General features: G+C 36.7%; 1 protein-coding gene across 8 annotated transcripts in view; it reads right to left on the reverse strand.

The window, feature by feature from the left end:
* The window catches only part of SCLT1 (sodium channel and clathrin linker 1), a 286,904-nt gene that overhangs the window by 120,911 nt on the left and 139,644 nt on the right, over positions 1-26,349 (reverse strand). For 7 of the 8 annotated variants that reach the window (XM_069105365.1, XM_069105363.1, XM_069105360.1 and 4 more), the window contains one exon: positions 11,116-11,187. The exons of the other annotated variant lie outside the window; for it this stretch is intronic. In XM_069105365.1, the coding sequence (XP_068961466.1) occupies positions 11,116-11,187 (72 nt within the window). The remainder of the gene's footprint in view (positions 1-11,115; positions 11,188-26,349) is intronic. 8 annotated transcript variants of the gene reach the window in all.

Genomic DNA, 26,349 nt, shown 5'->3' on the forward strand with positions numbered 1-26,349 from the left:
CATTGTAACCATTTTCCCTTGCCTCTTCTATATGAGATAGTTTACCCCATTCTGTCTCTCCCCATCTCCTCTCACTACATTCCTCTCTCACCTCTTAATATCACCTTTTAAGTATCATCCCTTCCTGTTAAATTGGTCCTGTGCCCTCTATCTATGTATACCTGTACACATATATACACATTCACATCTGCATTCATATGCCCATATACTCTTCTATATAGACATATATATGTATGTGTGTATACACACACACACACACACACACATTTATATTCCCTTCAGCTATTCACATACTGAGAAAAGTTTGATCAGTTATAATTATCATTTTTTCTCGTAGGGATGTAAATAGTTCAACTTTGATAAGTTCCTTATGATTTCTTTTCCCTGTTTACCTTCTCATGCTTCTCTTGCTTCTTGTATCTGAATGTCACATTTTCTATTCAACTATGGTTTTTTCATCAAGAATGCTTTGGGGTGGCCAGGTGTAAGAGCATGGGGTGGACAGCTTTGGGGTGGCCAGGTGGCCAGCGAGTAAGAGCACCGGCTCCAGTGTTGAGAAGACCTGGAGATCGAATCCCAGGCTCAGACACTTAGCACCCACCCAGAAACACCTGGCCATGTAACCTTGAGCAAATTATTTAACCCCAATTGCTTAGGGGTGGCCAGGTGGCTCAGCGAGCGGGAGCACCGGCTCCAGTGTCGGGATGACCTGGATCAAATCCGGGCTCAGATACTCAGCACCACACCCAGAAATATCTGTCCACGTAACCTTGAGCAAGTTACTTAACCCCGATTGCTTTAAAAAAAAAATGCTTGGAAGTCCTCCACTTCATTGAATGACCATATTTTCCCCTGAAACATGATACTCTATTTTGCTGGGTAGGTGATTCTTGGCTTTAATCCCAGCTCTTTTGACCTCTGGAATATCATATTCCAAGCACTTCGATCCCTCAGTGTAGAAGCTGCCAGATCCTGTGTTATCCTGATTGTTTTTCTACAATATTCAAATTATTTCTTCCTGCCTGCTTGTAATATTTTCTCCTTGATCTGGGAACTCTGGAACCTGGCTATAATATTCCTACTGTGTTTCCCCGATAATAAGACCTATCCCGAAAATAAGCCCTCCCCTTAATGTGTAAGATTCCTCTAAAATAAGCCCTCCCCCGAAAATAAGCCCTATTGAGATTGCTACTGTAGTGAAGGTGATCCCCTGCGCTACACGCTACATTACAGTACCCTCTGTATGCACCGTCCCCCCCCCGCCCCGGGTGAAACGCACGCCACGCTCCAAGCTGCATCCAATCAGAGCTGCAGCAGTGAGTGCGTCATCCTGTTCTTCCCTAGTGATTTGCTTATTGAATAAAGGTACATTTTTTTTGTTCACATTTACCTGTTTATTAAAATTGCTGTCAATGTTCATTAAAATAAGCCCCCCCCCTGAAAATAAGCCCTCTGGTGTTTTTCTGTCCAAAAAATTTTAATAAGACAATGTCTTATTATCGGGGAAACATGGTAGGAATTTTCTTTATGGGATCTTTTTCAGGAGGCGATTGGTGTATTCTTTCAACCTCTACTTTGCCCTCTAGTTCTAAAACATCAGGGCATTTTTCCTTTAGCTTCTTTTTTTGATCATGGCTTTCAGGTAGTCAAATAATTTTTAAATTATTTCTCCTGGATTTATTTTCCAGGTCAATGGTTTTCCCATTGAGATATTTTATACTGCCTTCTATTTTTTCATTTGTTTGGATCTGTTTAATAGTATTTTGATTTCTCATAAAGTCACTAGCTTCCATTTGCTCCAATATAATTCTGAAGGAATGATTCTCTTCAGTGAGCTTTTGGATTCTTTTTCCATCTGGCAAATTAAACTTTTTAAGGCATTCTTCTCCTCATTGGCATTTTGAGCCTCTTTTGTCATTTCAGTTAGTCTATTTTTTAAGGTGTTATTTTCTTCAGTCAGGTTGTTGACTCATTTCATAATTTTCTTGCATCGTTTTCATTTCTCTTCCCAATTTTTCCTCTACTTTTCTTATTTGGTTTTCAAAATCCTTTTTAAACTCCTTCTATGGCCTATAACCAGCTCGTATTTTTCTTGGAAGCTTTTGGTGCAGGAGTTTTGACTTCATTGTCTTCCTCCTGTTCCATGCTTTGATTCTTTTTGTTCCCGAAATAGAAGTGTAAAGTTGGGTTGCTCTGCTTGTTTTGTTTCCCTCTTTTGCTCATGTTGCCACTCAATTATTTGACTTTTGGGCTTTTTGCCGCACTAGGACTCTGCTACCAGACAGGGGAGCCTCGTTCTAATTGCTGGGGCTTTCTCAGATACTGAAGGTATTAGTTCGGTGCCCTCTGTGAAGCCTCCACATGCTCTGGCAAGCTGGTCGCACACCCCAGGACCTCCACCCTAGACCACAATACAGATCCAAGGAGGTTAAAGAAAGAGCAATTACCCCTCAGACTAGTCACTTGGTCCCCCTAAAATCTGCAAGCCAGGAGCTGAAGCTGCCACGTGGCTGCAGCTGCATGGCCACTGCACCTCAGCCACTTCTTGCCCCAGGGTTAAAGGCTGACCGCATTCCGGAACTACTGGATCCCAAAGTCCACACTGCACTGACCTCTCACATTGTCCTTAGCATCTATATGTTGATAATTTTGGAAACCACCACAGCTGCTGGTGATTTGAATTCCCTAGAGCCTGCGGCTGGGCAGGCCTGCCCTGAGGCTAAAACCTCCAGCTTGTGCAGGGCTGGGCTTGGCTCCCAGAATGCTGTGCTGGCCATGTTCTGCTAGACTGCCGGGCTGCCCTCAGAGGGAGGTAAGCTCCTCTATGTCATTTTGTGGGTTTTGTAGCTCCAAAGTTTCTTCAGTCACCTATTACATGAATTGGAAGAGGTAGAAGTCAGAGCCCCGTGGAAGTCCTGTTTCTACTCTGCCATCTTGACTCTGACCCTCAAGTTCAACTTTTGTTCAGAAATTCGGACCCTGTCCCTTTTTCAAAAGTGTTTGCTTCTGACTTCCCCTCCCCCAAATCCAATAAGAGTAAGATTAACTCATTCCTTTTCACCTCCCTGCTCTTCCCCTCCATTGTAACTGCTTTCTCGTCTCTTTTATGTGAGAAAATTTACCCCAGTATTTCTCTTCTTTCTCCTTCTCCCAATATATTCTTCTCACCCTTTAATTTGATTTTTTAGATATCATCCTGTGCCTATTAAGATCATATTAAGATCACCCTGTGTCCTCTGTCCATATATACATATGCACAGACATACACATACATATATACATACACACACAACCAAACATACATACAAATATGTATGTATTTATACATATATATGTATATATACATATTCCCTTCCACTATCCTAATAATGACAAAAGTCATCATCTTTCCACTGTAGGAATGTAAATAGTTCAACTTTAATAAATCCCTTATGATTTCCCTTTCCTGTTTACCGTTTTCATGCTTCTCTTGATTCTTGTATTTGACAGTCAGATTTTCTGTTCAGCTCTGGTCTTTTCATCAAGAATGCTTGAAAATCCTCTGTTTCATGGAATGACCATATTTTCCCCTGAAGCATTATACTCAATTTTGCTGGATAAGTGATTCTCGGTTGTAATCCTAGCTCCTTTGACCTCCAGAATATCATATTCTAAGCCTTTTGATCCCTTAATATGGAAGCTGATAGATCTTGTGTTATGCAGGTTGTGTTTCCACAATACTCAAATTGTTTCTTTCTGATTGCTTGTAATATTTTCTCCTTGACCTGGGAACTCTGGAATTTAGCTATATTATTCCTAGGAGTTTTCTTTTTGTGATCTTTTTCAATAGGCGATGGTGAATTCTTCAGATTTCTATTTTGCCCTCTGGTTCTAGAATATCAAAGTAGTTTTCTTTGATAATTTCTTGAAAAATGATGTCTAGGTTCTTTTTTTGATCATGGCTTTCAGTTAGTCCAATAATTTTTTTTTTGCCTGTTGGAGGGCAATTGGGGTTAAATAAATTGCCCAAGGTTATATGGCTAGTTTTGTTTTTTTTTGTGTGTGTGGGTGTTAAGTGTCTGAGGCCGGAACCGAACTTGGGTCCTCCTGACTCCGGGGCTGGCGCTTTACTCACTGCACCACCCAGCCACCCCAAGTCCAATAATTTTTAAATTATCTCTCCTGAATCTATTTTCCAGGTCAGTTATTTTTCCAATGAGAAATTTCACACTGTCTTCTATTTTCTTATTCTTTTGGATCTATTTCATAATATCTTGATTTCTCATTAAGTCATTTGCTTCCATTTGTACCATTCTGATTTTGAAGAAATGATTTTCTTCAGTGAGCTTTTGTACCTCCTTTTCCATTTGGCCAATAGCTTTTTATGGTATTCTTCTCCTCATTGGCTTTTTGGACCCCTTTTGCCATCTAAGTTAGTCTATTTTTTAAGGTGTTATTTTCTTCAGTATTTTGGGGGGGGTTTCCTTTAGCAAGTTGTTGACTTGTTTTTCATAGTTTTCTTGCATCATTCTCATTTTTCTTCCAAATTTTTCCTCTACTTCTTTTACTTGACTTTCAAAATCCTTTCTGAGCTCCTCTATGGCCTGTGAACAATTCATATTTTTCTTGGGAGGCTTTTGATGCAAGAGTTTTGACTCTGTTGTCTTCTTCTGGTTGTATGATTTGTTCCTCTTTGTCTTTAAAAAAAGATTTTATAGTCTGATGTTTTTTCCTTTGTTTCCTCATTTTTCCAGTCAATTACTTGACTTTTGATCTCTTTGTCAAAGTAAGACTGCTCCCAGAGTGGAGAATGCTTTGTCTTAAATTTCTGGGGTTTTGCACTGCTGTTGTTACAGCTACTTCTAAGCACATTTTCAGTTCTTCTAAAGTGATAAGATCAAAGGAGAAGTGTTTATTCCTCCTATTCCCTGTCCTGTGGCCTATGGGTAACCACAGGCACTCTTTTCTGCCTCAGAACTGTGAGGAGGATTCATAGCCACCACAAGTTCTGCCATGCCAACATTCCTCCTCACCCCAGGACCACCACCCAACATTGTGACTCAGATCCAAGCAGGGCAAAGCAAGAGCAACTGCTGCTTGATCCCCACACCATCTATGGGCCTAGTGCTCCAGAAGCAACCACTGTTGCTGCTGCTGGTGCTGCTGCTGCCACTGCCACCACCACCTCTACCACCCTGGGGGCTGGGGCTAGAGCAAGCTCTTCTCTCACCCTGATCCAACAGTTTCCCCACAGAACAGTGGGGAAAAGTCTGGAAATTGCCACAGCTGCCAGTTATTCAGTCCTGAGGACTTCTTCACCAGGTCTGTGCCACTGCAGCCCATGTGGGACTGAGCTCAGCTCTTAGTCTGGTGCACTAGACCCTTCCTGTCAGCCTGCCAGGTTGTCTTCAGCTGGAGATATTGTTTTTCTCTGTCATTCTGTAGGTTTTATAGCTCTAAAATTTGTTTATAGACATTTTTGACAGGTATTTGAAAGTAATTGGGAGACGAGCTCAAGCAAGTTCCTGCTTTTACTCTGCCACCTTTTTCTCTCCCTTTCATAGTTTAATATCTTTAAGCCATTTTTTATAGGAAAAGGAATTTGATTAAATTATGTAAGGACAAAAGAGAATTTTTGAGTATCTCAAGAACTAAGAAAATAACAAGAGAATCTTAAAATATCTTGAGGAAAGTTTCCATCTCATTGGGTAGATCCTAGATAAAGGATTTATGGAAGACAATGAAAAGGAATTACACAGGATCAGGATGTGAAAGTGTGGTTAGACTGTAATCTTTACTGTTGAAGGAACTATCTAAATGGATGAGATGAGAGATCCAGTGATGTATTTGTACATACTAACATTTCATGGGAAATAAAAAAAAAACCAACCCCAAATATATAAGTTTATGCAGTTCATTTAATTAAACAACCCCAGTGTAATTTAGTCACATATGAAAATGCTCTCAACATGCTGTAAAAGGATCCACATTCCAAAATGTCAAGAATCATTTCAAAATAAAGAGTGGTTATAAGTTTAAGTTAACAGGAGGAAAGGGACAGAAGTTTGGGGATTATAAGGAGAAAAGAAAATGGGAATCTCTTCTTGCCATACTGTGTTTTCATCTGTTTTTATAAGAACTGTTTTTTAAAGATAAAACCAGGGAACTGTAAAAAAAAAAAAAACTCTTTGTGAGTCTGTAGATGTACTGAAAGCCACTAGATAGTCATGTAAGTTAGAGAACTTTTCATTTAATTACTACTAATCCCTCTCCCTACCCAATCAGTTAAAATGTTAATAACAGAAAATGTTTCCCTAACATAAAATAGCCCTGTGTAAAAGTTTTAATTCTGTGTACTTAGCAAGAATCAGATCAGTCAGTAAAATCCAATATTAAGTAATGAGTCTAAAATGGAGAATCATAAAAGTCATCAATCAATTAATTTCTTGCAATTCCAATTTTTCTTAACAATGTAACAGAAAGCTTGGAATACTAAAAAACAAATCTATGGAGGAAGCTGACTTGAAGATAAGCATCTATAATCCTTATGAGATAATGTTATTAATGACTTCTAGTTCTTTCAATTATCTTTATTTTGCAACTACATTATATAATATTATATTTTCTTGAAATCATATAAAATGAACAAGCAAATCTAATATAGTAAAATTTAGCAGAGAAACAGGTAACTGAAAAATTTTTACAGTTTCTATATTAACACTTTTTTGATCTTGCCCTGGACCCCTTTTTTTAGTAGTGCCCTACTCTAAGAACTATCAATCCTTGATTAAATTAAGAGGACAGAAGTATTATTGCCCCATGGAAGGAACTGACCTATCTCCCTTTTATTTTTATATATCCAGTTTATTACTATACCCTAGCAACCCCATGATAATTTTCTCCTTCTGCCATGACGTCTCCTTTTGGGGCCCATACCCTTTGACCTTTCCAGACGTGAGTTGCTCCCAAGAGCTGATTCCCGTCCTCAGGCCAGGTACTGTCCAAGGGAACACACTATTCTCTCAGAAGCAGTGGTCCTTCTTAATTTACTTCTTGGAAAGGTGTTGTAGGGTTTTTGATCCATGTTATTTTAGACCTTTTCCTCCACAATTATGTCTTCTCTTTAGGTTCTGCTTTCACTCTTGACTCATTGTGTACTTTTATAAAGAAATTTCTTTGGGGAGGGTAGGTGGCGCAGTGAATAGAGCACTGGCCCTGGAGTCAGGATGACCTGAGTTTAAATCTAGCCTGAGACACTTACCACAAAAACTAGCCTTGTGACCTTGGGCAAGTCATTTAACCCCAACTGCCCTCCAAAAAGCAAAAAAAAAAAAATCTTTTAGTGGTCCCTCTGTTATTTTCTTGTTGTTGTTTTTTAACCCCATAGGTGCCTTTCTGGTTTTCATTTTTTTCTCTAGAGTATTTTTCTTTTAAATTTGTACCTTCTTTGCTTGCTATGTTTGCCTTTCCTGTGGTTGTGAAGTTTGGAGTATTTGCAAAGCAAACAATCTGCTTGGCTTTTTTTGTTTATTCGTTTTTTGGTTGTATGGAATGCTTCAAATGATGCTCTTTAATTAATGATAACTAATTGTTATTATTCATTGTTCTATTACCTTATGTAGTGACTGACAGATATAGAATTTGTTGTTTTCAGTTGTGTCTGACTCTTTGTGATTCTATTTGGAGTTTTCTTGGCAAAGATACTGGAGTGGTTTGTCATATTCTTCTCCAGCTTATTTTACACATGAGAAAACTATGGCAAATAGAGTGACTTGACTTACTATATCACAGATACAGTAAGTGTCTGCGGTCAGATTTGAACACAGAAAGATTATCGGCACTCTATCCATTGCACCATCTAGCTGCACTGCGTGCAGATTTAAATCAAACTTCCTTTCCTTTACACCTGGAGGTGTTTATTCTGGTTCCTTACAGAATTTGTTATCTCTCATTGGGACTGTTAAACTTAACAACTATGTTTCATGATGTTTAAAGCATAGTTTTCCCTTCTGGTTTGCTCCCTCCCCCCATTCCCCCCGCCCCCAGCAATCTTTGATTCTTTCAATTGGCACTTCATTTTATATGTTCAGAAGTTCTTGGCAAGGTTTTGTTTTGTACTGGTATTATTTCTTGTATTATGGTCAACTTTGACTTGTATTCTTCTGGAAGACCTATGATCCTTAAGCTGTCTCTACAAATATTGTCTTTTTGAGTTCAATGTTTTTCTTGCATTGAGATCTAGTGTTCTTTTTATGTATTTCCTTTCTGCTCTTATTCTAGGTTGTTTTTCATTTCTGTGTGTTTGTATTGCCAATCAGTCATTCTCTTTTGTTTCTTTGGACATACCCACCATATAAAGTATAAGAAACTGGGTTCTAATGTCAGTTTCTTGAACATGACAATTGGCCAAGGTTCCAATTTTGATTCTGTAAGAATGATAAGGGTTTAAGGTTTAGGGATGGTAATTTAAAATTATTCCAAGATCATTTTTGTCAGAGAATGGACATAAAGAAAGCAGATTTCTACAAGAAGATGGCTGAGATGGAGCAAAAAGGATCAGAGAACGTTCCTTCTTAAAATAGAGAACCTTCCGAATCTTAAAGGGACAAGTGATTATTATTTTCTTTCGGGTTTCTATATCTGTACTCATAAAGGGGTCTACCCCCTTGTAATTTGTCAACGCATCGATCTTACTTAAAGGGGAGAAGATGGATAAGGGGAAGAATTCATATGAGAAAGAGAGTCAAGGAGTATTAAAGGTGTGGAAACAAAAATTTGAATAAAAGAAAAGAAGGGGAATTGTGGGAAATGATGGGAGGAATTTTGTTTCCACATAAAAGTGCTCCTATCTTTGATAGCAGAATGTGGGTGTCAGAGGTGACTGGCTATAATCAGAGCTGTGATCTAGCAGGGCCAGGCTAGGGAGTTAAAGGCTTGTACGCATGCTTGAGAGCTGTTTGAGGAAAGCATGACATGGGCAGTTCAGGAGATTGCATCTAGCCAATGGAGAACAAGGTGGAAAAATCTAATGCAAGCCGTATACAAGGGCTCACATTTGTCTGAGATGGCATACTCCACTAAGGGAGCTACCCATTTATTCAGAAAGAATAAATGTAATGAAAACATTCCTGGCTTTCCAATGAATATTAGTCCTAGACTAAGCATATTTCTCACACACCTAGCTACCTAAGTAAAAAAGAATACCCATTTCTTTGATAAGCAGAATATTTGGGGTAGGCTGATTAGGTTTTTAAAGGATTCGTACTTTGTCATTTGGGACATAGCTGTCTCAGGTATCTTATCTATGTCAAATGAGAAATATTTGCCTCACCTGCAGAGAACTAGTTGCCATTTAAAATCAAGCTACTGAGGAGATTTTTTAAAACTATGACATACACTCCTTTCTTCAATCAATCAATAATAATCAAACATCTATTAAGTGTCATACATACAAGGCAACATGTTAGACATAAAAGTTACAAAGACAAAGAAAAAAAAGAAATTGTGTCTGTTCTCAAGGATCTCATCTACCAGTGGTGGAGATAACATATGCATATGTAAGTAAAAAAAATATGAAAAATAAATACAAGATAATTTTTGAGTGGCATTAGTAACTGGTAACTACTAATAAATATTTTTAAATGTGAAGAAACTCTCAAATACTTAAAAAAATATACAATTTTATCTATAGAATTCAGCAATGCAAGATAATATCTCATTTTCATACAGAGAGCTAGAGAGAGCACAAACATATATGCAAAGAGAGCACAATATAAGGAATTCAGATACATTCAAAATTTTTGAAAGACTTACAAATACACATGGATATATAGTATAGCAGAAAGAGTATTGAAATTGAAGCCAGAGTACAGTTCAAATTCAGGCTCTATTACTGCTTAATTCTTGCTAATCAGTTAGTCAATAAATATTTATTAAGGAATTACTATATTCCAGGAGTTAGGCTAACTGCTAGTAATACAAAGAAAGGTAAAAAGCCAGTCCCAGTTCTCACAGAGCTCATAGCCTAACAGAGATGATAATATGCAAACAACTATGTACACACAAGCTCTATACAGGCTAAAATGTAAATAATTAACAGAAGGAAGGAACTAGAAATAGGGAGGATCAGGAAAGACTTCCTAAGGAAGGTAGAATTTTAGCTGGGACTTTAAGGAAGCCAGGGAAGCCAGGAGAGAAAGCATTCCAGGAATAAAGCACAGTCAGTGAAAACTCCTGAAGTCAGGAGATGGAGGTTCTTGTTTGAAGAAGCTAGTCAGTGCAGTGTCACCAAATGAAAGATGGTGGTTTCCCTAACAATATTAGGAAACTTAGGAAGTGGAGACAGTTCAGTTTTAGACATGTTGAGTTTAAGATACCTTTGGTTTATACAATTTGAAATATCCAAGAGGGAACTGGGGAATGTGAGACTGGAGGTCAGCAAAAAGGTTACAGATAAACAAGTAGTTTTGAGAATAATTGAAATCATGGGAAATGAAATTGCTAAGAGTACTGAGGAAGAAGAGAAGAGGGTTCAGGAACAAGCCCTGTTGGTGAGCCCATGGTTATCTGGTGTGACATGGATGAAGATCAAGCAAAGAAAACTGAGTAGTCAGATAGGTAGGAGAACCAAGAGGTCAAACCGGTTAATCTCTCTGGGTCTCTGTTACCTCATCTATAAAAAAAAAAGGGGGGGGGGGGGCTTCTATTCAATGATCCCTAAGGTCCTTTCTAACACAAAATTTCAAAATCCCTTAATACTATCATTACAAAACAAAACCATGAAATCCTTTAATACTATCACTACAAAACAATGATATAATTAAGCATAAACTTTTTCAACACAAACTTTGAATGCAAAAAAAAAAAAAAAAGATAAATCTGGGTTAGAGTGATTTGGAAAGTTTCCCCCAAACTAGGAAAAGTATATATAATTTTCTGGCCTCAAAAATGTTGTCATTAACTGACCCCAGACATAGTAATGCTACTGTAATTGTTTCCTTTCTTTTAAAATACATTTTATCAATGGAATTTGTCAATCTTTCTTAAATAGAACCTGCTGAAAAAGCCTTAGCTGTTATGATGAAATAAATGAATTTAGAAATTTTGTAAGTAATAGCAAAACAGTGTTCAACATACCATTTGAAGTGCTGAAAGTTCTTCTATTAATTGGGAAATCTGTAAATTACACTGTTTTCTTGTATTTGACACCTGTGTATTAAGAAATTTTAAAAAGTTAATAAGCTCAAAATCAAAATTCAAATTTAATAAATATTTTATATTCCTGTGTTTTTGGTTACCTTTGCTGCTATATAAACACAATCTGAATGGGGGAAAATAAGCCCCTCCAAATCATGTTTTTAATATGGTAAGCGCATAAGTAGGTACAGAGTGATATGAAAGACATGAGAAAAGATAGATTACATTATTATTTGGTATTCTAGAAATTGCTACAGTAATAAAACAAGCAAAAAAAATTGAGATAAGGAGCCTAGGTAAAGGAGAGGCAAAATATTCTTTCTGTAAATGATATGATGGTTTACTTAGAGAATGATAGAGATTTAATTTAAAAATTTTCAAAACAACTAGTAAATTCAGGAAAGTTACTGATGTTAACTTTATAGTCCAGTCACTGTCCTTTTAGCCATTCCTTACATACAAAACTTCTTCTCCTCACTCTGTATCTTTATACAGACTGTCTTTCATGCCTGTAATGTAGTCCCTACTCAACTCAGCCACCTGAATTCCCTATTTAAAACTTGAAAGTTCAGGGGCGGCTAGGTGGTGAAGTGAATAGAGCATCAGCCCTGGAGTCAGGAGGACCTGAGTTCAAATACAGCCTCAGACACTTAACACACACACACAAAATAAACTAGCCATGTGACCTTGGGCAAGTCACTTAACCAATTGCCTACCTTCCCCCCTCTGAAAAGAAAAACAACTTGAAAGTTCAGCTCAAGCACATCCTTCTACATAGTTTTTTCCTTCTGATTCCTTAAGTTGCTAGTACCTATCTCTGGCCCCCAAATTATCTTATATTTATTTTGCATATATTTATGGATACATATACAAGATCTTTGAGTTGTAGCTTTCATTATTATCCCTATATACACAGAGCTAAGCATACAGAACCTCACATGTAGCAGACAATATATTCTTGTTGACTCATGAAAGTAATAGAATATGAAATACATGTTTGCTCAAAATCATCAGCTTTCCCATATATTACTAACAAAACCTAATAGGAGAAACTAGAAAAACAAATCATATTCAAAATAATGATAAGATGCATAAGATATTGGGGAGCTAACCTTCTAAGACACATTCAGAACTAATACAGATGCAACAATAAAATATGATTTACAGAATCATGAAAGGTTTCAATAACTAGAGGAATATTTATTACTTATGGTTGAGCAATACCAATTTAATAAAAATGACAAACTACCAAAATATATTTACAGAATTAGTGCCATGTCAATCAAACTACTAAAGGTTTATGTTACAGAACGAGACAAAATAATATCAAAATTTCACTGGGAGGAACAAAAGGTTGAGAATCCCAAGGGAAAAAAGAAGTTATGAAGGAGGGCTAGAATCAACATGACCATCAATATATCTAGAATTAAGAGAGAAGCAGTTAGGCAAAATCTTTGTAGTGAATATATCTGATTGATATCCATGGGAATTGACATAAGTATCTAAAAATAAGAGCCATACCAATAGATATGTGGTCCAAGAACATAAAGTTTGCAAAATGAGAAATGCTAGCTACCAACTGACATATGAAAGAATGCTCTGAATCAGTACTAACAAAAAGCATTCAAAATAAAACAATTCTGAGGTTTCATTTATGCCTATCAGATTACGCAAAGTTGACAAAAGATGAAAAATGTTGGAGGGCTATGAGAATATTGGTACAGTAATGTACTGTTGGAGGGCCTGTTAAATGGTATAATCATTCTGGAAAACAATTTCAAATGACACTAAAAGAATCACTAAATTTTATATATCTTTTAAACAAGCAGTATCATTGCTAATCATATACTCCCCAAGGATGTTGAAGACTGAAGGAGAGGTCCCATTTGTTCCAAGACATTTATAATATCACTTGTTATAATGGCAAAAAATTGGAAGGAAAGTGGATGCCCAACAATTGCAGTATGGCTGAATAAATTTTGGCATATAAATATAATGGGAATATTATGGTTAAGGAAGAAATGGTTAATTATGAATAATTCAAAGCAACATAGGAAAACTTATATGAATTGATACTGAGCAAAATAGGGAGATTAAGGGGAACAACTAACAAGATGACCATGATAACAAAAAGAAAAACAACACTGAAAGATTTATTAACTGATCAATGCAACAACCACTCATATACCTCATACCTCTTAGCTGAGAGGTAGACTATAGGTAAGGACGGATACAAATGTTGTCAGATATGGCCAGTGTGTTGATTTATTTTGCTTGCCAGTACTAAATAATAAAGGTTCTTATTTGGTAGAAGGTAGGGTTGTACTGGGGTTGGAAGAATAACTGAGAAGTTAAAGTGATATAAAAAAAAATTAAAGAATCAACTTATAGTTGGGAACATTGGGAGAGTTTAGAAGGGAGGCAGCACCTGACTTGAAAGAAGAGAAGGATTTAAGCAGGAAGAGATGAGGAGGAGCCCATTTCCACTGTCAGAGGCATGGTACAGGAGAAAGTGAGATGAGACAAGAGAATAGTCATTGCTTTGGCTGGAATAAAGAGATTGTGAAAAACAGTAAAAGACACCATGGTATGGTAGATAAAGACATCGTTGGAGTCAGAAAGACCCGGGCTTAAGTCTTGGTTCTTAATCATACTAGCTATTTGATCCTTGGTAACTCCTTAACCTTTTAGTACCAGAGGTAAGGGTTTCTATTAAGGATGTAATCACATGGCTTGTTAACAACTAAAAAGGGAATAGTATGAAATAGGGTGGGCAGCTAAGTGGCACAGCAGATAGCGTCAGGCCTGAAGCCAGGAAGATGAGTCTGGCCTCAGACATTTATTATCTTTGTGATCCTGAGCATTTGCCTGAGTTTTGCCTCCAATTTTTTGCCATTACCACAAATGATATTATAAATGTCTTGGAACGTAAGGGACCTCTCCTTTAGTCTTCAACATCATTACAGTATATGATTAGTAATGATACTGCTTGTTCAAAAGGTATGTACAATTTCGTGACTCTTGTGTCATTTCAAATTGTTTTCCAGAATGATCATACCAACGAACAGGTCCTCCATCAATATATTAGTGTACTGATATTCTCACAGCCCTCTAACATTTTTCATCTTTTGTCAGCTTTGCTAATCTGATAGGCATAAATAAAAACTTAGAATTGTTTTAATTTGAATGTCTCTTGTTAGTACTGATTCAAAGCATTCTTTCATATGGCTACTAGTAACTTGCATTTTGCCTCAGTTCCTCATCAGTAAAATGAACTGGAGAAGGAAATGGCAAGCCACTCCATTATCTCTGCCAAGAAAACTCCAAATGGGGTCAAAGAATCAAACAGGACTGAAATGACTGAACACCACCACCAACAACATGAGATAGGGTGGGAATGGTAAGATGGAGCTAGACTATGAAGTATATCTATTCAAGAAACCAAGCAAAAAAGTTTAGGATAAGTAGTGGATAACAGAAATCGAGTAGTATAGAATGAATATGCATAATCGTAACTTTGTAGCTGTAAAATAGAAAAATAATTATGACATATATAACAAGAGTTCTTCAAAACTACGTATAAGATTAAATGGGGCAGCTAAGGCGATAGAGTTCTGGGCTTGGAGTCAGGAAAACTGTTTCCATGAGTTCAAATGTGGCCTCAGACACTTACTAGCTGTGTCACCCTAGGCAAGTTACTTAACCCGTTTGCCTTAGTTTTTTCATTTTGGGGGCAGCTAGGTGGCACAGTGTGAATAGAGCACCAGTACTGGAGTCAGGAGGACCTGAGTTCAAATTCAGCCTCAGATATTTGACACACTTACTAGCTGTATGATCTTGGGCAAGTCACTTAATCCCAACTGCCTTGCCTCCAAAAAAGAAACCAAAAAGAAAAAGATACAAACAAAACATATACACAGTCTGAAATATAAGCCCATGGAAAGATATCAAAGAGATGTCACCTTTTTCTTACTGACTTACTATAAAATATAATATATTAGCATTTAATTTATAATATTTAATAAAGGTCTCATAGAGGGAAATGTTATACACTTATCATTTAAACTAGTTCATTTACAAGTAAAACCTTTAACTAAATTCATTTGAATTATAGTATTTTCCTTAATTATAGCACTTTGAATACTCAAGTCTCAATAGAGGTATTCCAGGTATAATCAATCCAGTTTTGATAATATTCTGTAAATCTTTTTAATAGCCATTCACAATATTAAACCACTTACAAGAAACTTTCTGACACTGACAGAACATTAGGAATTAGCTAATGTGTTGCAAAACAATTAAAAATTTTCTAGGGCTATCATTTTATATAATACATCAGTTGTACACTTACTACAGGAAATGATCATGTAATTTTAAAATTAAAATTTTATTGCTCTATCGCCTGAGTTTCTCCCCATATTATCACCATATTTCTCCCCTTAACCATTTAGAATGCCGTCAGATATAGTAAAAATAGGAGTTGTTTTTGTTGTTCCTTTACAATATTTCATTTTTGAGAATTATCAATGACCTCTATTTGGTATCCTATTATATTTTTTAAGGTATTTGTCTATTCTTTTGTATTCGGTTTTGTTAGCATATAACTGTATATTCATAGTTCCTGATAATATTTTTAAAAATTTCCTCTGGTTATATGTGATTTCATCTTGCACGTTTGCTATTTATCGATTTGATTTTCTGACCTTTTAAAATAATGGTGGGCTAAAAGACTATCCATTTTGTTAGTCTTTTCAAAGGAGAAACTTTTTTTTTATGTGTCATCTCTGGAAACTTAAAAAAGTTTACCCATTTCTCCTTTAATTATCAATATGTCCTCTTTTGGCTTACTTTTTAGAGTTACTTGTTGACTTTTTAAATTTTTAAAATGCACATTCAGTTCACTAATCTTCTTATCTTATATTTTGTTAGTCTATTTCAGGGAGTTGGACTTTTTTCCCTTGAGGACTGTTTTAGTTACATCCATGAAACAGTAATGTTATTTAAGTATTTAGGGTTTTCTGTCATATACTTTTTAAATCACTTCTATGATTTATTTTTTGACTCACTCATTATGGATTTCAATACCGTCTCCATTTGGGCCTGTGCATTTTGTATTCCCTGGACAGATTATTTTTTTTATGAAGAATTTGTTTACTATTTTGACCTTTTTTTTCCCCACATTTGCAATAGATCTTTGCCCTTATAGTGAATTTCTGTAAAAACTCCATGTGGTCCTGAAAAATGTGTATATTTAATAGCAGTCCTATAGAAGTCAAAAATCTTTTAGCTCTAGTTTTCCAGAAGCTTATCCAATTTTATATTTTCCCTTTTGTTTAGATTTGTTCAGAATTGAAAGGGAGATATTAAAGTTTCCAGCCACTAATATATTATGGCCTATGTTGCCTAGGATTTCTTTTAAAAAATTAGTTTCCTTATCTCTTTTTATATTGTGAACTTTTGTTTTTCCTTTGTCTAATAACATGATTGCAATTCATGCCTTTTGGGATTCATCTGATACAAAGTAAATTTTGTTCTAGACCTCCATTTATTGTCTGAGTATACTTTTGCTTTCTAGGTATGGTTCCTGTAAGCAATAGATTGCTGGGTGTTGTTTTCTTAACCAAAACCACTCTCTTTTGCTTTGATGGATTTTAATGTAAAATTACAAAAATTAGGCTAACCTTATCTACCATTTGTCTCTAATATATTTTTCTCCTTAAATTGAGGATTTTTCCTTCTTTTCTAAAAAGAGCACTTCCTTTTACCCACAATACTGCTTTTTTGCTTTTCTTATTCCAAACTTCACTTGTATGTATCCACATTCCCAATTAGTTGTTTTCTATTTTTTGTTGTTGGACAGATTTGCCACCATGATTTCAATTTTTGTCTTCTAATTATTGCTGCTCTGCAAGCTATAAATTCTACTTTTACCATTCTCATTTCTCTCTTGAGTTATTCAGGACATCCTGCTGCAGGTCCATGCTTTCCTGGCAATATACAGGATCTTCTGCTTCATCATTAATTCATATTTGTTTGTCTTACAATATTCAGATGTTTGGACTTAGATAATCTTGAGGCCATCTTCCCTTCTACTGGTAGTATCTTCCTTATGGGTTTATTTGCTTGTGCTCCAGGTTTTTAACTTGAGTTTTCTTCCTTCTGAAATATTTGGGAAGTTCAGTGTCTTTTCCTTATTTTCTTCAATTACTCACATTCTGACTCCCCTCCCATCCTGATCTGATTACAACTTTCCATAGATCTGGACCTTAAAGCTCTCCAATCTCCTTTGGGGAATTCACTTTTTACCAGTCCCGTTCTCTGTTCTAAGTGACTACTGGGGGGAACAAAACTTGCTTCAGCTGGATGACAATCTCCTTTCTTTCAAGCCCAGTTCCGATTCAGATGGTTCCTTAGTTTTTTGATTAAGCACTGCTACAGCACAACGTATTGCCACAATGTTACTCCAGGTAGAACAAGAGTTCATCTATCTTCTATCTTTCTCTACCTTTATGGCAAAGGGAGGAGGGGAGTGGAGAATGGAGGCAGAAATGAGTTCTGTTACAGGGTTGTGTGTGGGTCAGTTTGTACGTGCATGCCAGAGCTTGGCTGCTGGTGGCAGGAGGAAGGAATGACTGAATGAGAACTTTGGGGATTTGGGATTAGTATTCCTGCTACCAATTTATTAGGTTTTTACTCTTCTTAAGAGTTCTTGGTGTTTTAGGCTTTGGGAAACATCTGCAATTGCCTAACTGTATAACTATGCATAATTATAATTCTTATTCTGGAGAAGTTTGAGAGATTGTTAAGGATAGGAGAATATGCCTAATCCTCTATTTATTGGTCACATGACAAACCTATTGAGACCTTGTCTTAAAAAAAATAAAACAACTTTATCTTTGTTTCTCCTATGGGATCTAACAAAATCAATCACATACAATATTCACTTAAATAATGGTTGAATGAATATCACAGTTTAAAATAGCACTGAAGCCTTTCATAGAAGAGAGATAACACTACCATATGCTTTTATTCATCATTTAAAATTATTAGTCCTTATGACAGTAAGTGACATAATTAAGAGGCTGCTTATCATAATACTATACATTATTATAGATTTTATTTCGATCAACTTATAGCATTGAGATATAGACATATCTCTCCCCCTCCCTCTCTCTGTGTGATTTCTCTACAACATAATTTTAGGGATCAATTTATTGATTAATCAATCAATCAATATCAATTTTGGAATTAAATGTCCCATCATCATCATGGCAAATATTTTTATTACTACTATTGTTTAATATGCACACACACAGGGCGCAGGGTGTGCTCAGGGAACACTAGTACCTCTGCTGTGAGGGCTGCCAAGTCCTTTTCAGGGCTGCTTTCCACCTTTGGTATCCACATAATCCACCCAACTTTTACCTGTGGCTCTAAAAAGCTGTAGCATGTGCAGCAGTCACACCCTTGTACACTGTTTTGGCACACAAGCTAAACCAGGTTGAGGGTAACTGAGGGGTCTCAAATCCTTTGTGAGTTAAGACGGGTGTCTATCCCAGGCATGAGAAGACTTCTCCTGGTGGAATGGGCAGATGATAATAATTTGTTCCAATGTCCATGAAGGTGGCTAAAGTAGGCACTGTAGAACGCTTAAGAGTTTGGTTAGACATTGAAGACACCAAGGTCATGCACTGCATCCTAAGCCATAACCACTCATCTTTCCTTGTCTTGCCATTGCCAAATCACTGATGATTGTGGAAGAGAGAGTGAGGCTGACAACTTCAATCAACTCTGCCTCATTTAAATTCAATTTATGTGAAACTCAAAAGATATCACCCATACCATTTTACTACTTTTTTCCTCTCTCAAAGTCCTGTGGCAATAGGCAAGTGATGAAGCAGCAGGTGTGCATGCTGGAAACTGTAATCGCAACCCTGCACACAATTGGAGCAGGCCATAGAGTACTCCTCACTGGAAGCAGCAGTAGGATTCAGCAGTCCCATGGGTGTCTGAGGGTCTCTTAAGGACCACAGCTACTGTTGTGAAGAAGGGACTAGAAGAAAGGTGCCCTAAAAATTGTCTGATTTGCCCAACTCTGGACTGCTTACTGTGGCAGGCAGAAATCCCACCCTAAGGTCAAAACACAAAAGAATGTACAAAAACTTCTGCAAATATGATTCCACTCACCTTATGTACATGGAGTGTGCACATCCTTATGAACAACACGAAATCTATTAGACTTAAAAAATGAAGAACTCTTGTTGTGAGAGAACTAAGCAGGTATCACATCCAAAGAGTAGCCCTGAGTCTAGCAAGGCTGGCAAATGAAGGCCAGTTTACTGACGTTGGAGCTGGATACACATTTGTCTGGAGTGGCCACAGTGAAGGGGAGCACTGTGATGCTGGCACAGGTTTTACAATCAAAACTAATCTAGTCAGCAAGCCTGTATGTCTACCAAAAGAAGTGAATGACAGGCTCATGGCAATGCAATTGTCACTTGCAGGTAAGTGCCATGTCACCCTTATAAAGGAATATACTCCCACCACAATGAACCCTGAAGAGGTCAAAGAAAGATTTTATGAAGACCTGGAGACATAAAAGAGGTGCTAAAAGAGGACAAGTTTATAATTCTGGGTGACTTTAATGTAAAAATAGGCACAGACTACCAGACATGTCAGAGAGGCCATGGGAAGAATGGAGTTGGAAACTTCAAAAGCAATAAAGCCTTTTGCACTCCATGACCTTCTCATTATTAACACTGTCTTCCATTTACCTAAATGCAGTAAAATTTTGTGGATACACCCTTGCTGCCAACATTGACATTTAACAGACTATGTCATTATAAGGACAAGAGACAGACAGGATGTGAGAGTGAGAAAGACAGAGTGATGAAGTGATCATAGACTTATCCTCTCCAAGCTAAATATTTTCATTCCGTAAAAGCAGAGGCAAAATGACTCCCAGAAGACTTAATGTCAACAGATTAGAATTCTTCTCTGTGAAAGAACAGTTTGTTTCAAACTTGGAGGGAAAGTTGAGTCAACACATGACTGTCAATAGTGGAGTACAAAAGGAGTGGGCAACCTTCAGAGATTTGGTATACTATACTACATTTACTCATCTGGGTCAGAGCACTCGCAAACATCAAGACTGGTTTGACAAAAAGGACAGGAAAATTCAGAAGCTGCAAAGCAAAAAATGAGAACTCCACAGAGTTTTCTAGTAGGATAGTTCATCTGTCTCTAAAAAGGCAGCATTTAACTCCATCAAAAGTAAAGTGCAGGGGCGGCCAGGTGTCAGGATGACCTGGGGATCAAATCCGGGCTCAGATACTCAGCACCACACCCAGAAATAACTGGCCGTGTAACCTTGAGCAAGTTACTTAACCCTGATTGCTTATAAAAAAAAAGTAAAGTGCAAGTAAAGTTTAGAGAGATGCAAGATTCTTGGCTCATTAAGAAGGCAGATGAAATTAAGTTTTAGGCTGATGTGGTTGTGGTTTGTCCTTTGTTCTCAAAGAGGACCATGGCGTCAGGGAGATGCTGACATGACTTGCAACTGACTTTCATTTCTGTGAGGGAGGGCTGTGCAAAGTCACCAGCTTCACTTCCTCCTCCAGAGCCATCTGGGTCTAGTGGCCAGATATCAATCACGACTATTGGAGATGCCCAGAATGCAGTGGGAGACTTGCCCCTTTAAAGCTAAGGTTTTTCCAGGTTCTCACTTAGAGTGAGGCAACGCCCATTTCAACAACAGGTCTCTTTAAGAAGTGAGTCAAGGGATGGCTCCTTTAATTAAAAAAAAAAATCAAGCTGGGAGCAGAAGACCCTCAGGATTGCTGGTCAAAAGGGAAACAGTTACTATTTATATTCATTCAGACCTAGGAGGGCCTATAAAATAACCATTAAGTGGTACTGGGCCAGGGACCAATTGTTGTTCAATCCATGAGATCCAGAGTGAAACAGTTTTAAAGCTTGGTCTTAGAGAAAGAAATCTAGCCAGTAAATCCCCAGTTAATTAGCTAGCTTTTGGCAATCCAACATTTACCCTCTTTTGGGCAGAACACCCTAGGGAAAGGGGGTAGGAGAGGAAAGTAGAAAAGAAGAAGAGTGAGGGAGGGGAGGGGAAAGGAGAGAAGAGAAGATATTAACAGTCCAAATCACTTTCATAATGTTGTGAAGGCAATTTATAAGCCAAAGACCCATGGCACATCTCAACTGTGCTGCTGTTGTAGAATGCTACTGAAGCCACATTGACAGCAATAAGGATATGATCATGGAGAAACAGACTGAACACTTCCATGTTGCTTTCAACACTTCCATCATCAAACAATGCTGAAGTTACTGGCCTTTGAGAACAAAGGACAACAGACAATGCACAGAAATATATAGTCTTCACAAAAAAGACAAATGTTTCAAGAACATTCTTTATTGAAAAAGTGATTCCTTTTAAGACATTTTATTTTAACTTCATGGTAGAGTTAAATTATTATTTGGTTATTTTATTTACCACTCTATATATAATCTCATTGAGGGATTAAAGTTCTCCCAACAGAAGGAATTTATAATCATAAAGAATTTAGAAAATAACAAATAAAATTTAAAAAAGATATTTTAATTTAGATTTAAAAATATTAATTTTAAAATTTCAACTAGCAATTAATTTAACAAAATAAAGCATATGCTTTCTTTTAACTGTTACAAATGTTAATATAAAATAATGACAACTAAATCAATTACTGTAGACAAATCAACATGAGAAATCAAAGCTAGCTTATGTGATCTCAGTGTTCATCTTTCATTTAGAGAGTAGAAACAATAAGCTTTCCTTGCTATTTCAAAAAGAGAATAGTTTTAAAAATTTATCATGAGTTGGCTTGAAGTATACATTTTCTACACATACACACATTGAACAAATCATCAATGAATTCCCTAGGAAAAAATCTCCAGGGCCAAATGGATTTACAAATGAATTCTATCAAACATTTAAAGAGCAATTAATTCCAATACTATACAAATTATCTGGGAAAACAGGCAAAGAAGGTGTTCTACCAAATTCTTTTTATGTTACAAATATGGTACTGATACCTAAATCAGGAAGAGTCAAAATAGAGAAAGAAAATTATTGACCAATTTCCCTAATGAATATAGATGCAAAAATTTTAAATAAGATATTAGCAAAAAGATTACAGCAACTTATCATGAGAATAACACATTTTCATCAGGGACGATTTATACCAGGAATGCAGGGCTGGTTCAATATTAGGAAAACTATCAGCATAATTGACCATGTTATCAATAAAAATACAGAAATCATGCTATTATCTCAATATATGTAGAAAAAGTTTTTAACAAAATATAACACACATTCCTATTAAAAACATTAAAGAGCACAGGAATAAATGGAGTCTTCCTTAAAATGATAAGTAGCATATACCTAAAATCATGAGGAAGCATTATATGTAATGGGGATAAGAAAGATGCATTTCCAATAAGATCAGGGGTGAAACAAAAATGCCCATTATCATCACTGTTATTCAATATCGTACTAGAAATGTTAGCTTTAGCAATAGGAGAAGAAAAAGAAATTGAAGGAATTAAAATAGACAAAGAAGCTAAGTTATTACTCTTTGCAGATGATATGATGATATACTTAGAGAATCCTAGAGAATCAAATAAGAATTATTTGAAATAATAAACAGCTTTAGCAAAGTTGCAGGATATAAAATAAACACACATAAATCTTTGGCATTTCTATATATTATTAACAAAGTCCAACAGCAAGAGATAGAAAGAGAAATTCTACATAAAGTTACTGTAAAAATTATAAAATATTTATGAGTCTACCTGCCAAAACAAACCCAGGAATTATATGAACACAATTACAAAATGCTTTTCCCATAAATAAAATCAAATTTATATAATTAGAAAAGGATCAGTTGCTCATAGGCAGAGCTAATATAATAAAAATGACAATTCTACCGAAATTAATTTACTTTATTCAGTGTCAGACCAATCAAAATACCAAAAAAGTATTTTGTAGAGCTAGAAACAATAATATCAAGATCCATCTAGAAGAACAAAAGGTCCAGAATATCAGGGAAATTAATAAAAAGAAATGCTAGGTAAGGAGGCCCAGTCATATCAGATCTTAAATTGTACTATAAAGCAGAAATCATCAAAACTACCTGGTACTTGTTAAAAAATAGAGGGGTAGATCAGTGGAATAGGTTAGGTATACAAGACACAGTACTCAATGATTACAGCAATCTACTGTTTGATAAATTCAAAGACCCCGGCTTCTGGGATAAAACTCACTATTTGACAAAAACTGCTAGGAGAACTGGAAAATAGTATGGCTGAAACTAGTCAGACCAATGTCTGACACCATATGCCAAAATAAAGTCCAAATGGGGACACGATTCAGATATAAAGGATGAAACTATAAAACAAATTAGGGCCACAACAAACAGTTTATCTGTCAGATTTCTGGAGAATGGAGGAATTTATGACCAAACAAGAGATAGAGAACATTATGAAATGCAAAATGGATAATTTTGATTACATTAAATTGAAAAGGTTTTGCACAAACAAAGCCAATGCAACCAAGATTAAGAGGGAAACAGAAAACTGGGAAAGAATTTTTACAACTAATGTCTCTGATAAAGTCCTCATTTCTAAAATATATAGAGAACTGAGTCAAATTTATGAGAATACAAATCATTCAAAGTGGAACTATTAACATTCCTACATGGAAAACTGATAATTGTAACTGATGAAACTTTTCTCAGTATGAAAATAGTTGAAGGGAATATATATATATATATATATGTCTATATCGGAGGGTCTACAAGCATATGAATACATATGTGACTGTGTGCATATATGTTTACTGGTATACATAGGTAGAGGGCACAGGACCAATTTAATAGGAAGGGATGATACTTAAAAGGTGGTATTAAGAGGTGAGAGAGAAATATGAGAGGAGATGGGGAGAGACAGAATGGGGTAAACTATCTCATATAGAAGAGGCAAGGGAAAATGGTTACAATGGAGGAGAAGAATGAATAGGAAGGCAAAAGGGAATGGGTCAACCTTATTCTCATTGAATTTGGCTCAGGGAGGGAATGAAATACACACTAAATAGGGCATCTCACCCTACAGGAGAGTAGGGGGGGAAGGGGATAAGACGGGGGAAATCAGTCTTTTACAATATATTAACTATGTTAATGTTTTGCATAAGCTACACATGTACAACCAATACTGAACTGCTTCTCTTCCCAGTAAGGATGAGTGACAAGGAAGGAAGGGAATTAATCTGCAATTCAAAGTTTTAAAATATAAAATGTTTAAATATATATACTATTAATAATACTATTTTACATGTAATTAGGAAATAAGATATACAGGCACTGGGGCATAGAGATACACCATGTCCTACTGAAAAAGTCAAAGGGGTTATGAGAGAAGATATGGGAGAGAGCAGATTGGAGGAGGGCATATCCTGTGGGATTGCTATTTTGGGGCGCTGGGTAGGGGGAAAACAGGGAGAAAATGTGTAACTCAAAATCTGGCGGAAATGAATGGTGTAAATCAGAATTTAATAAAGCACTTGAAAAATGAAAAAAACTAAAAATAAATAAACTTTCAAAAAATCAAATAAAAAGTTTTTTCTGTGTATAAAATTTCAAAATATTTTAAGTTTTTATTCCTTTTTAATGATATATTTTAAAAATATATGATAAGGGGCTTCACTAATAAGTGTAACAGAGAACACTTGAATAAAGATAACAACAGAAGGAAAAATACGCAATTTTGTCATCAGATAGACCACTTGTCCAGAAACAGAAAGTAAATGAGGGATACAGGAAAACATGTCATAAATCTGGCACAGAGCTAGAATTTAGTAGTAAAGAAACAGGAAGTCATCCAGATATATGTTAAAGCTCTCTGTCTCTCTGCTAAACACAGATCAGCTAATAATTAATTTGCCTTAATGTAAAATCTATCCTTTAAAAGTATGAAGAATGAGGGAAATCTCAGACTGGAATCAATCCTCACTAACAGAAAGAAAGTGGTTCTTGGAATGGAAATAATGGAAAATGTGGGAAAAAGTTACCACTCCAACATAAAGTTTATAATAGAGGACAGGAAAGTCAGATTTTGATATGTTTATTAGATTTTGGGAAAGAAGACTTCCAAGAGCTGAGAGATAGGATAGGTGGGAAGGTTCCCATGGTCTAAAATTCTATGGAAGTCGGCACAGGAAAGATGAAAAAGTATTAAGAATGAAATTTCAGGGGGCAGAGCCAAGATGGCAGCATAGAAGCAAGAAAACTCCATATGCCCACTCCATAACCACCTCAAATATCTACAAAAAATTACTCTAAACAAACTTTAGAACTATAGAACCCACAATGTGACAGAGAGAAACAAATCTCCTGCTGAAGACATCCCAGCAGGCCAAGAGGAAGAGTCCATTTCAAAGCACTGGGAGCTGAGCCCAGCCCCATGTGAGGCTGCAGTTTTAGCTGTAGGGCAGCCCCTGACCAGCTGCCAGCTGGAGGGATGGCAGGAGAGTAGATCACCAGAAGCTGTGGTGGTTTCCAGAATTATCAACCCATAAATGCCAAAGACAAAGTGAGAGGTCTGTGGACTTTATGGGAATAGTGGTTGTGGGAGTGTGGTCCAGCCTCAGCCCCCAGAGGGAGAAGGGGCTGAGGCGCAGCAGCCACCGCTGCGTTCCTGCTTCAGAGCTCCTGGCTTGCAGATTGCAGGGGGATCAAGCATCCAGTCTGAGGGGTAATTGCTCTTGCTTTAACCTTCTTGGATCTGGATTGCTGTCTAGGGTGGAGGTCCTGAGGTGCATGACCAGTGTGCCAGAGCCAGAGGAGGCTTCTGAGAGGGCAGCCAACTAATAGCTCTAGCAGCTGAGAAAACCCCAGCAATTTCAGACAAAACTCTCTGGCAAAAAGCTAAAAAGTCAAATAACTGAGTGGCAACATGAGCAAGCAAAGGAATCAAAGCAAGCACAGCAATATGACTTCGGACTCCTTCTTTGGGAACAAAAAGGATCAAAACATGGACCAGGAGGAAGACAATGATGTTAGAACTACTGCACCAAAAGCTTCCAAGAAAAATACGAGCTGGTTATAGGCCATAGAGGAGCTTAAG

Source organism: Petaurus breviceps, unplaced genomic scaffold, assembly GCF_028583685.1.
Source record: "Petaurus breviceps papuanus isolate PSGF00001 unplaced genomic scaffold, PetGlider_PUasm1.0 76, whole genome shotgun sequence".
Lineage (NCBI taxonomy): Eukaryota > Metazoa > Chordata > Mammalia > Diprotodontia > Petauridae > Petaurus > Petaurus breviceps.